At 37.9% G+C, this 13,386-nt stretch overlaps 2 protein-coding genes across 2 annotated transcripts; one reads left to right on the top strand and one right to left on the bottom strand.

Annotated features, from left to right (window-relative positions):
* Nucleotides 1–6,702: 6,702 nt before the first annotated feature.
* LOC108324583 (uncharacterized) lies at nucleotides 6,703–7,026 on the bottom strand. The gene has a single exon (XM_017557524.1). The coding sequence runs from the start codon at nucleotides 7,024–7,026 to the stop codon at nucleotides 6,703–6,705; it is 324 nt and encodes a 107-aa protein (XP_017413013.1).
* A 1,624-nt stretch (nucleotides 7,027–8,650) lies between these two features.
* On the top strand, nucleotides 8,651–9,627 carry LOC108324584 (germin-like protein subfamily 2 member 2). Its single transcript, XM_017557525.2, has 2 exons — nucleotides 8,651–8,672; nucleotides 9,353–9,627. The coding sequence occupies exons 1-2, from the start codon at nucleotides 8,651–8,653 to the stop codon at nucleotides 9,625–9,627; spliced, it is 297 nt and encodes a 98-aa protein (XP_017413014.2).
* The last annotated feature ends 3,759 nt before the right edge of the window (nucleotides 9,628–13,386 follow it).

Genomic DNA, 13,386 nt, shown 5'->3' with positions numbered 1-13,386 from the left:
AAATCTCAATGGCAGAAACTTGATTTCCAACTATGTGCTGTCCTATGGCAATCTGTTGAACCAGAAGTCTTAGAAATTTTAAGACCTTACAAAACGTGTTCCTCCTTTTGGAGAAAAGCTCAAGATATCTTTGCTAACGATGTACAACGCCTCTTTGATGCAACTCAAAGAGTGACTTCTCTCAAACAGAACAATCATGATATGGTTACTTACATAGGAACGGCCCGTGCTGCTGTAGAAGAATTGAAGAATTTCTTTGGGGCCGATTCTTTAGAAGGCCTAAACAAGAAGCTTGATAAGTTTTACATGGTCTTAATTTTAAGAGGTCTACATTCAGATTTTGGTCATGTTCGTGATCAAATGTTGGCTGGTGATCAAGTTCCATCAATGGACAGCTTAGTTACTCGACTTCTTCGGGTACCTTCATTAGTTAAAGATGAAAGTTCAATTGGTGGTATTGAAACATCAGCCATGGTAGCACCACAAGGAAGAGGAGGAGGCAGAGGCTTCCTCATTGCCCCTACAATTTAATCTCTTTGAGCCAATTGACTCGTTCCTTAAATTGTTCTGTAACCTTTACTGCTAATTCCTTTGTTATACAGGAACATGGTACGGGTCGCCTGATTGGAGAAGGACATGAGTCTCGAGGACTTTATTTTTTGAAACATAGCTTTGCAGTTTCCTGTTTTACCACTTCATCCCCAAAGCTTTTGCATGATCGGTTGGGCCACCGAAGTTTATTCAAGTTAAAGATGATGGTTCCAAGTCTTAAGAACATTCAAGTCTTAGATTGTGAGTCGTGTCAATTAGGAAAACATGTTAGATCTTCTCATCCTAAAAGGTTTGAGACACTATGTAATTCTCCCTTCTCAACTATTCACTCTGATATTTGGGGACCAAGTCGTGTTACGTCTTTTGGTTTTAACTATTTTGTAACCTTCATTGATGAATTCTCTCGATGTACTTGGGTTTATTTAATGAAAGAGAGATCTGAACTTTTGTCCATATTGGTGTCCTTTACTAATGAAATCAAGAACCAATTTGGGAAGACAATTAAAATCCTTCGTAGTGATAATGCTAAGGAATATTTTTCTTCAGCGTTTTCTTCATTCTTATCTTCCCAAGGAATTTTACATCAGTCCATATGTCCTCACACTCCACAACAAAATGGTGTTGTAGAGAGGAAGAATAGACATCTCATTGAAACTGCACGCTCCTTGATGTTGAATACTAATATTCCTGTACATCACTGGGGAGATGCAGTCCTCACTGCGTGTTTTCAAATCAATAGGATGCCCTCTTCCTCTCTTGAAAATAAAGTTCCTCATTCTGTCATTTTTCCAAATGACGCCTTATATCATATCCCCCCACATGTATTTGGGTGTACATGTTTTGTCCATAATGTTTCTCCAGGTCTTGATAAGCTATCCGCCAAGGCTATTAAGTGTGTCTTCTTGGGATATTCTCGTCTTCAGAGAGGATGTAAATGTTATTCTCCCTCCACCAAGAGATATTATATGTCGGCTGATGTCACATTCTTTGAGGATACACCGTTTTTCTCATCCTCTATGGAGGATCGTTCATCTGTTCAACAAATGTTTCCTCTACCATCGTGTGATCCCTTGGTTATTCCTGCATCTATACCTCACACTCAAAATGTTAATGACATCGTTCCTCCACCTATTCTCACATATCAACGTCGGAGACAATCTCAAGCTCAGAACAATAAAGACCCTCTAGACTAATCTCCTCCTCCATCAGCTCACCCGACCATGGATCCTTCATCTTCCTCGTCTTCTACTAACTCAGATGATGATTTGCCCATTGCCCTTCAGAAAGGTATTCGTTCTACTCGTAATCCATATCCTGTTTATAATTTTTTAAGTTATCATCGTTTGTCTTCTACCTATTTCTCTTTTGTTTCCTCCTTGTCCTCCCTTAAGACTCCTAATAATATTTATGAGGCACTTGATCATCCTGGATGGCGTCAAGCCATGATTGATGAAATGCAAGCACTTGACCACAATGGTACTTGGGATCTTGTTCCTCTTCCTCCTAGTAAGAAGCCTGTTGGCTGCCGATGAGTTTATGCTATTAAGGTTGGTCCTACTGGTGAAATTGATCGTCTAAAAGCTCGTCTAGTAGCTAAGGGATATACTCAAGTTTACTTGTTATGGCTGCCATTCGTCATTGGCCACTTTACTAGTTGGACATTAAAAATGCCTTTCTTCATGGTGATCTGGAAGAGGAGATATACATGGAGCAACCTCCTGGGTTTGTTGCTCAGGGGGAGTCTGGGTTAGTTTGTAAATTACGTCGTTCTTTCTATGGCTTGAAACAATCACCTCGTGCTTGGTTTGGTAAATTTAGTCGGGTTGTGCAAAATTTTGGGTTGAAACGATGTGAGGCGGATCACTTAGTGTTTTATGGTCATTTTTCTCTTGACAAATGTGTTTATCTCATGATGTATGTTGATGATATTGTTATTACAGGGAATGAAAACACTAAAATTACTCAATTAAAGAATCATTTGTTCAACCACTTTCAGACTAAAGATTTGGGTCGTCTAAAATACTTCCTTGGTATTGAAGTGGCATAGTCAAAAGAAGGTGTCATCATTTCACAAAGGAAATATGCTCTTGATATTTTAGAGGAAACAAGTTTGACAAATTGCAAGCCTATTGATAGTCCTATGGACTCAAATCAAAAGCTAATGAGAGATCAAGGTGAACCTTTCTCAGATCCAGAGAGATATAGAAGGCTGGTTGGAAAACTCATATATCTTACAATAACAAGACCTGATCTTTCTTATCCAGTGGGAGTTGTGAGTCAATTTATGCAGAATCCACATGTTGACCATTGGAATGCAGTGATTCGAATTCTCAGATACATAAAAGGAAATCCAGGACAGGGATTGTTGTATGAGGACAAAGGAAGCACTCAGATTGAAGGATATTGTGATGCAGATTGGGCTGGTTCTCCAATTGATCGAAGATCTACTACAAGATATTATGTTCTACTTAGAGGGAACCTTATATCTTGGAAAAGTAAGAAACAAAGTGTTGTTGCTAGATCTAGCGTTGAAGCTGAATACCGATCTATGGCCTTGACTACATGTGAACTTGTGTGGATCAAGCAAATTCTCCAAGAGTTAAAATTTTGTGGAAATGAGTCGTTGAAACTGTACTGTGACAACCAAGCAGCCCTTCATATTGCCTCCAATCTAGTGTTTCATGAGAGAACAAAACATATAGAAATTGATTGTCATTTTATTAGAGAGAATTTGTTGACTAAGAAACCTCTTACGGAGTTTGTCAATTCTAATGAACAACTCGGAGACATTATGACCAAATCTCTAAGGGGGCCTAGGATTCAATTTATATGTTCCAAGCTTGGTGCATATGATCTATATGCTCCAACTTGAGGGGGAGTGTTGAAATAGGTTGTATTGTGTTATTGTACTGTTAGTCTTGGGATGTTGTGTGCTGGTCTATTTGCTCCTTATATAGAGCATTTGGTGTAATAGGAAAACAACACAATGGAATAATACTTCTATCTCTATATTTTCTCTCCCCAAACTTAACAGTATTCATACTTGGGGATGGTGTGATTACATGCAGATAAATTAGGAAAACAATTATTGCAAGATCAATAATGGAATTTGAGTTTGTTGATCTCGAAATGGTTGTGGTGAGACTGAGTGGTTGAAAAACTTATTAGCAAACATTTCACTTGGAATAAAATTAACCTCATATGTATCAATATATTGTGATTGTCAATCGGTAATAACTATAGCTAAAAACAAGAACTACAACGAAAGGAACAAATATATAAAATTGAGACATAATTTGGTGAAGCAGGTTCTAAAGAGTGAAACTATTTCCATTAACTATGTGAAGTCAGAATGGAATCTAGCAGATCCTCTGACTAAACCCCCTTAGAAGAACTATGATTTTAGAAACATCGAGAGGAATAAAATTAAGCCATTTGCAAACAAACAAGTGATAATAACTCAATATTTGTAAATGGAGATCCCATGAATAATGTTCATACGGATAAAAACAAATCACTTGTTAGTTCTAATAGCATGTTGAATCTTTTGGCAAGCTTACCAATAATCAACTGTAGTATAATGATTTTTAAGTGAAAGTGTCGATCCCATGAGGAATAGTTTCAATTAAATAGATAAATTTATCTCAAACAGCATATGCACAAGGGTATTCAATTTGATTCATAATGGATTTTTATAATTTGATATGAGAAGGTTTAATATGAGAAGTTTGGATTGGATTCATCTATCTCACTTATCTGCAATCTGAATGAATATAAAACATATAACATATGAAATTACCAATATTGATGCAACACACTAAAGTCATTTATACTGATTCCTCATGTATAAAATTCATAATATCAGTTCCTTGAATATTGATTCCTCACATATGCAACAAACTATTCAGCATTATAGTCAAGTGTTAAAAGCATTTGATAAGCTGAAATCTATCCCTAACATCACAAGATATCAAGTATTCTTGTTCAGATCATATTTATAGAAATACTTTCCTGTCATGTCTAAAATCCACATTCATGAAACTATTGATCAGATAGAATCAAGCACTAAGAGTAGAACAAAAATACCATATTGAATAAAAATAGAAACGCTATATATAAATATCACCATATTACATCCGAGTTCGAATCAATTATATTCAATCCTAAGAGAAAGGATTAGCCACTCATGGTAGCCATTAGCATTCTAAGAGATGAAGATGAAGATGAAGATGAAGATCCTACAGCTAAAGCTGAAGACGAACTCTTTCAATAACCCTGATTTGATTCGGCGCGCTCCATCCTTCCTCTTTATTTCTGAATCATGACTATATATACTGCCCGAATTCTCGCTTAAGCTAGCTGATTATCGCTTAAGCTAGCTGATTATCGCTTAAGCGAGAAGAAACTTCTTGGGGAAGAAAGGTCATTCTCGCTTAAGCTAAATTATTCTCGCTTAAGCGAGAATGACTTTTAAATCAATGGCTTCCTAATCTCGCTCAAGCGAGATCATTTTTGCTTAGGCGAGAGTGGCTTGTAGAAGATATTTCTCTGATTAGCTCTCGCTTAGGCGGGTTAATTCTAGCTTAGGACACTTATTGAAACTTGATTTCTCTTTAACCAATTTCCTCAAGAAACATTTTCTAATAATTCCCAAAAAATTAATTTTAGTTGTGTATTTGTTTTGTGCATAATATTAAGCAAAAAGTAAAGTAAGCAAAAAGTAAGTTAAACTGTACATTCTAACCAAAACAACTAAAGCATAAGGTAACAACATTCTAACCAAAACAACTAAAGCATAATATTACTAAATATAAAAGTTTTGCAGAAAAGAACAAGAAAACCGTATTTCATTGAGTTCTAGGGGTTGGAATAGTGTTGTGTGTCAATCTCCCCTCATTACTCTGTCAAAATTAGTTTGAAACTCCTCCTCTTGAAGGTTTACTCTTATTGCCTCCGCCCCCACAGCAAGGTCATCTCTATCCGACTTCTTGATGGTTCCTCACCTAGTGTGAATCCAGCTACAAAATTTTTGTCAGGTCTACTTCCCCTTGGAAGAATTGGACTGTTCCTAGGCCATTGTAAGTATGCCAAGAATTCTGGTGGAGTCATCATGCCTGGATATGGTTCTCGACCATTGTTAGTCTAGGGGTTGTCCTTGTTCTAGCCATTTTCCTGCAAGAATCAAAATTAGCCCACTTCAAGGGAAATTAGCAAAGGCAGGAAGGTATTGGTGAGTTAATTGAGTGCCATTGGACCAAGAAACTCGCCCCTATAATTTGAGGAAAGAAAACACTGTGTTGAAAAGAAAGTGGTTATGAACTAGCCCTTTATTTTTTGAGTTTTAACACAAGGTCGCGCGGTCTCTCTTAAGCTAAAATTTTTTGCTTAAGCTAGAAAAGGTTTCGCTCAGGCAACCCAAATTTCGCCTAAGCGAAAAAGCTCCAGTGGCTCAACCTTAGTTGCAGGACATTTTCGCCCAGCCGAGCAAAGTTTCGCGTAAACAAAAATGTTCCAGTAGGCACCCCAAGTTTTAGCCTAAATCTCAAGTGAAAATGTTCTAGTGAGCACTACAAATTGAAATTCAATTCTCTGCCAAGCGAGTCTTCTTTCGCTTAATCAAAAATATAAGCAAAACCTGTGTTTCAGTTTTCTGCATATCTAGCCCAGGCGAGAAGGTTTAACATAGGCGAAAATAATGCAGTTTTTGCCACTTTTGAAAATTATCAACTTTTACTCACCCAATTCATGATGAATTCAGTCTAATTAATCGAGAGACACATATCAATCTATTCCTCAACCAATTATCTATCATTCCAAAAAGTTTCACATCATCAAATGCAAAATCAAACTCTCAACTCAAATTTCAAAATTTGGCCAAAATAAGGCAGTTTTTAACATTCAATGAACTTAATTTTTGCACCAAAACTTATTATCGTGCATGACACATAGATTTTGGTTATGAAAAAACACTTAAGCATGCATGGTTTGCCGTATTGAGACATTTAAATGTTAAAACTTATCCTTTTGCATACAAACACATAATATATACACAAACACAATTAACACACAAGATAAAATTAAAATGCAAAAACATAATTAAACACTAGGTTGCCTCCCAAGAAGCGCTTATTTAACGTCACGATGCCTGTATCAAAACGGTTCGTCCAATTGGATGATTGTGGCAAGTCTATCAACCTCACCACCAAAGTAGGGCTTCAATCTTTCCCCATTTACAGCCCAAATTCTTTTGGATTCAGGATCCTCCAACTCAATAGCTCCATAAGGTTTGACAACCTTTACAAGAAACGGTCCTAACCATTTTGATTTTAGTTTTCTAGGAAATAACCTTAACCTGGAATTGAACAGTAACACATATTGGCCTGGGTAGAATTCTCTCTTGAAGATTTTCTTGTCACGATAAGCTTTCCTCCTTTCCTTGTAAAGCTTAGAGGATTCATAAGCACTGAGTCTCATTTCTTCCAATTCCTACAGCTATAATCTTTTTTTCTCTCCTACTGTCTTTGAATCAAAATTTAGAAATTTCAAGGCCCATAATGCCTTGTGCTCCAACTTTACTGGTAAGTGACATGACTTACCATATACCAACTGAAATGGGGATAAACCAGTAGGGGATTTATAAGCAATTCTATCAGCCTACAGTGCGTCATCCAACTTCATTGACCAATCCTTTCTTAAAGATGTCACAGTTTTCTCTAGGATACGCTTGATTTCCCTATTTAACACCTCTGCTTGTCCATTGGTCTATGGATGATCAGGTGATGCAATTTTATGTCGAACTCCATAATGCTCCAAACATTTCTGAAGTTGAGCATTGCTGATCACCACTAGTTTGTTACCTTCATCTGCAAGAAAATCATATTTTGAATGGGAAGGTAATACTTTCAACTCCAGCTTTTGACTTTCAATTTTCTTTTATTGCTGCAATTTCTCATATTGTATTTCATTCGATGCAATTGCTTTTGCTGAACTCAAGTGTATCAAATATTCATCAACTTTCTTCTCATCTTTTTCCAACTCATCACAAACACCAATTAAAGCTTTCTCCAATGGACTTGCTTTTGTCAATTGCTTCTTGGCTGATAGACAAATTTCATTTATCACATCCATTTTGAAACATTATTATTTGTCTTTAGGGTGCTGGATTACTTCAAAAACATTAAAGTTGACTTCATCATCCTACACTCTAACCTTTAGTTTGGCATCATCATTATCAATAATGACCTTAGCAGTGTTCATAAAAGGTCTTCTTAGTATTAGAGGAACTTCAACATCTTCCTCAATATCACTAGTAAAAAACTGTTTTTTGACTCGCGCTATATGCTTCGGTTTAGGTGAAACCGAAGCCTATCAAAACACGGTGGCATTTTTGTAGTTTAAGCGAACTTATACGTCTCAGTTTAAGGGGAACTGAAGCATATAAGGCATATTACCTCGGTTAATACTACAACCGATGCCTAAAAGCCGCACAATCTCTGAAATTTGAAGTCTACACAGAGTCTATGGCTTCGGTTCATTCATAACTGGTGCGTATAACCATTTCATATTTTTTTTTCTGAGGACTATATGCCTCGGTGGAGAGTAGAACCGAGACATATATGTGTGTATTGCTTCGGCTGACCCGAGGTAGTATTACTTACCTCTTAACCTCGCTCTGCCTCAAAAACATAACCTACAATAGTTTCATTTCCTTCTTCCTCGAGAAACAACCGGCCCCTTCCCCTTTTCCTCTTCTTTTCCTCTACGAGGCGGCTCCAAAATCTCCCCCTCCACGCAGAGACTCAAGGTGACCAAACCCGAAGCCGAAAACGAGATCCCTTCGCCTTCCTCTTTGTTCACCAAAACCCTACCGCCGGGAGCCACCACCACCTCGTTGTGCGACCGTTGCAAGCGCGGCTTCCACCTTGCCTGCGAGTGCGTCGCCTCTGGAGGGAAGAGCAAGCGGTGGCGGTTGGGAGTGAAGTGAGGTTGCTGATGAGTGGCGGCCATGGAGGTTGAACGGGGTTGCGCCATGGAGACGAACATGGAGGTTGGCGGCGGTGCTAGGTGGTGATGAACGGAGCGTCGTGGTGGTGTGTCAATGGAGGTTTCTAGTGAAGAAGGTGAGTGCGACAACTTTTGATTGGGGTTTTTCTAATTTTGATGGTGGTGGTGCAAATTAGGGTTTGATGACGGTAGAGGAGGAGGAGAAGCGCAGAGGTAGCAGCGATTGAGGTGGCGGAGGAGGAAGCGAACAACGTCTCTGCGACTCTATAAGGGAGACGAACGGCGTGGGGACGGGGACGTGGGCGTTAGGGAACTCGTGTTATTCGTTCGCTGGCGTCTCTGCGGCGGAGAATGTGTCGGTTTGAGAAGGTGAGATTTGGGTCTGGGATTTTTGTTTGATCTGCGTTTGGGTTTCTTTGAGAGCTTCGTTGCATCTGTGTTGAGTTTGACCGTGAGGAAGTCCACCTACGAGGTAGCCAGTAGCCAGTGACGACGAACAGGTTCAGACTGGATGGCAGTAGACTCTTGGGTTCGGGGCGGATTGAGCTTAGTTGGGTCTTATGTAATTTTGGTCATCTTCTGTTGTGCCGCACACTTCAAGACCTTTGTGTTGCATTCACCGCCATTTTAGTTTTCTGTCTCTGCTCTTATAGTTCAAATAAATATGCCAAAGTTGTGTTTAGGAAAATAGTGCAGTAACCAGTGGTGTGTAATTAATTGTGTTCATGTGTGAAGGTGAATGGATTTGCCTGCGAGGTGTGTAATTAGATTTTGTTTGTGTTGGATGGTCAATTAGACGTGGGGTTTATCACCACAACCAACAAGCTCATCTCAAAGTCCATTAAGAAAGGTGAAATCATTGTGTTCTCGAAAGGTTTGGTGCATTATCAGAAGAACAGTGGAGATAAGCCTGCTTTAGTGCTTTCTGCTTTCAACAGGCAACTTCCTGGAACATTTTCTGTAGCACGAAAATCACAATACTACCTCGGTTCAGGTCCCAACCGAGGCAGTAGAATCCGAGATATTGACTCGGTTCAGCAGGAACCGAGGCATAATCCTACCGCTTTTTGACTCGGCTCGCAACTGAGGCAAAAAGAGGTAGACTTTTTGCCTCGCCTGCTTCAAGCTCCACTGTTTCTTTAGAAAATCTTCTTTTCTTTGTCAGGAGCTCTTTCATGAATTTTACATAGGTTGGCATCTGCTCCATTGAAAATATCCATGAACCTTGCAAACTGCCTTTCCTTATCCCTTTTGGATGGGTTTTGAGGGTAAGGTAGGTTCTTCAACTGTGGTACCTGTTTCTCACCTTTCTCCCTCCTTTTCTCTTCATTTCTATTTGTTTCTTCTTTTTCTTCTCTTTTATTCACATACTTTTATTTTTCTCTTCCTCTCCCTCACAATCAATTTTTTTTCATTCTCATTTTCTTTTGCTTCTTTATCCAAAACTTCCTCCTCCACAACTAGATTGTCTCTGATCCCTCTTCCCACAATTTTACCACTCTTGGTAGTAATTGATTTACAATGCTCCTTAGGATTAGTTTGGGTGTTGGCTGAGAAATGACCTACATGTTGATCTGATAGTTGTTTAGCCAACTGTCCAACTTGTGTTTCAAGATTTTTGATTGAAACTTCTGTATTTTTTTGATTGGTTATAGAAGCTTGCATGAATTTTTCTAGAGTATCCTCCAATTTGGTTATTCTTTCATACACAAATGGATTTTGTTTTTGATGCTGATAAGGAGGTTGTATATTTGAAGGACCAGTATCTTGTATCCATCCAAAATTCTGACTTTGATTGTTTCTCCACCCTTGTGAAAAGTTATTGTTGTTAGAGAAATTACCTGTTCTTCATTAATTAATGACATATTGAACTTCTCCTTCTTGTGGGCTACTTTGATATGAACAATGACCATTGGGATGGTCACCTCCATAGAACTTACATCTCATGGGTTTTTGTTGACTAGGAGAAAATTGTACAACTTTTAACTACTCAGGCAAATTAGCCATCTGTTTGGTTAATGATTCCATCTGCTGAGTCAAAATTTTATTCTGAGGTAAATATGCATCTGTAGTATTGAGATCAAGCATTCCTTTCCAAAATTGAACTGTTTGTCTATTATGTTGAGCTTGATGATTTGTAGATGCTAGTGCCTCAATGATTCTTGTTGCTTGCTCTACATCTACAAACATCATTGTTCCTCCAACTGCTGCATCTAATATCTATTCTTCAACTTCTAGGGTTCTATCTTTCATTATTTTTCATCTAGTTTCACCATGGTTATAGTGAACTAAACCTTCATTGTAGTTGGGGAATCAATGTAATCCTTTGAAGATCTCATGTATTGAATTGGTTCTTTAATTCATATGCTTTCTTTCATTAATTGTTAGGGTTTTTCTTCTATGCATGCTTTGTTTAACTCATTCAATTGCATGATCATTGATTTTATTTGTATGGACACATATAGATAAATCTAGATATGAAGGAACTCTCCCAATAGTAATATTGCCTAGACATAGAGATAGGAGGATTGGTTGCCTTTAAGCTTTTGTGCCAATGTAATGCATGAATAATTGCTAGGGAGACAAGACATTGTAAACTAGTGATTAGGAGTAGGCTTTCTTCACCAAGACATCGAGTTTAAGGTAAATTAGAAAGTGGCATTAACATTAATGACGAAAGATGAATTCTTGAATACATGAGAGTGAATAGGATTAATTGAAAACCCCAACAACATCATCATTCCATATATTTCAATCACGTTTTGCTTCTTTTGTCCAATTGATCAATACATGCACTCATATTTAATTTTCAGTATTTGCATTTAAACTTACAAGAATTCTTTCACAAGTCTAATTTAATCAACAACTCACATAACTGTTTAAGCCGTGAGTCCTTTGGGAAACGATACTTGGTCTTACCATTTTATTATTACTTGATACGATTCGTTACACTTGCCGAGGGTTAACAAGTTTTTGGCGTCGCTTCCGGGGACTCGTGGTTTAACTATTCTATTTGTGTCATTATTGATTAACTTTGACTTGATTTTTTTTTTACTTTTTTATCTTTTTATCTTTTTATCTTTTTAGTTTATCTTTTTAGTTTATCTTTTTATCTTTTTATTTTTATTTTCTATCTTCTTATCTTTTTGTTTTTAATTTATATCTTTCTATCTTTTTAGTTTATCTTCTCTATCTTTTTGTGCTAACAATTGTTTCTAGGGTTTTGTGTTCTTGTGCATGCAGAATACAATTAGGACTCGGAGCAAGAAAACTTTGTAACCTCATCTTGAAGGATTGGACGAAAGTAGAAGGAGAAGGAGGATCCGAACTTCTAGAAAATTATTTCCTTCTCTGGAAACACTTCTACAACCCTCACCACAAAGATCTAACCAGAGTACTGAAGAGATGGCTGTAGAGAACAAATGTAGACGTACTTTGGCGGATTACACCACTTTAATAGCATCGCTAGGCTGAGGGTCAATGCTGCAAACATGGAGGTGAAACCGGCGTTGATACAATTGGTCAAGAGCAACCAATTTAATGGGCTATCACATGAAAGTCCGTATGAGCATCTCACCACATTCAATGAGATTTGCAATACTGTAAAAATCAATGGTGTGCTGCATGAAGCACTAAAGCTTAGTTTGTTTCCTTTCTCATTGGGAGGCAATGCTAAGTTATGGTTGAATTCTTTTCCAAAGAAAAGCTTTACTGAATGAGAAGTCGTGGTTTCAAAGCTTGAAGAAACTCTTCAACAATTTATTTAGGTGACCATCTCCAATCATAAAAGCACTGAAGCTTCAATTAGCAATTTGGAGATACAGATGCGCCAAATGGCTAAGGATTTGAAGGATATGCCTAATAAGAGTTTTGGGGCTAATACTGAGGTTAACCCTAGGGAAGAGTGCAAAGCTATTGTAAGTGCAGATGATAAGAGGGTGGATGAGAAAGAGAGTGTTGAGTTGGAAAAGAGAGTGGAGAGCAAAGAAGAGATACTAGGTGAGGATGAGAAAAGAGAGAATGAAAAGAAGAGGGGAGAGCAAAAAATTGAGAAACGTGATAAAATTCTTCCTTATCCTAAGGGGAGTGAAAAGATTGAAAAAGAGAGACAATTTGGGCGTTTTAAAGACATGTTCAGGTAATTGAAGATTATAATATCTTTGAATGAAGCATTGCAACAAATTTCAGCTTATGTAAAGCACATGAAGCAAGTCTCCACAAAGAAGAGATATCTAGATGAAAAGGTAGATTGCAGTGCTATTGAGAAGAAGCCACTTCCTCCAAAGGTGAAAGATCTAGGAAGTTTTATTATTCCTTGTGTCATAGGGAAGGAGAGAATAAGGAAAGCCCTAATTGATTTAGGGTCAAGCATTAATCTGATGCCTTTATCTTTGCTTGAAAGGATTGGTGATCTTGAAGTCAAGCCAACAAAGGTGACTTTGCTAACGGCGGATGGATCTTTCAAGAGACCTTATGGTGTGGTGAAAGATGTGATGGTTTGCATAGACAAACTAAAATTCCTGGTAGATTTTGTGGTGATGGAGATGAAAGAAGATGAGAAGGTCCCAATCATTCTTGGAAGACCGTTTATGAAAACGACAAAGGTAATAATCAATGTGGATGATGGGATAATAGTGCTTCAAGACCGAGAAGAAAAGGTGATCTTTAATGTCTTCAAAGGGGAGCAGCAGATTCAAGAGAAGGAGGGTAGTCATAAAGCTGCATGTAAGGATGCACCCTTGACTAGTTCAAAAGCTGCAAAGTCGGTCTTTAAAGGTAAACATTGTTTCTTGTCACAGGTTAGGGAAGAAGAAAAAGATGGCAAAGGAA

Source organism: Vigna angularis, chromosome 3 (assembly GCF_016808095.1).
Source record: "Vigna angularis cultivar LongXiaoDou No.4 chromosome 3, ASM1680809v1, whole genome shotgun sequence".
NCBI lineage: Eukaryota > Viridiplantae > Streptophyta > Magnoliopsida > Fabales > Fabaceae > Vigna > Vigna angularis.
This window is presented reverse-complemented; position numbering and strand designations above follow the sequence as displayed.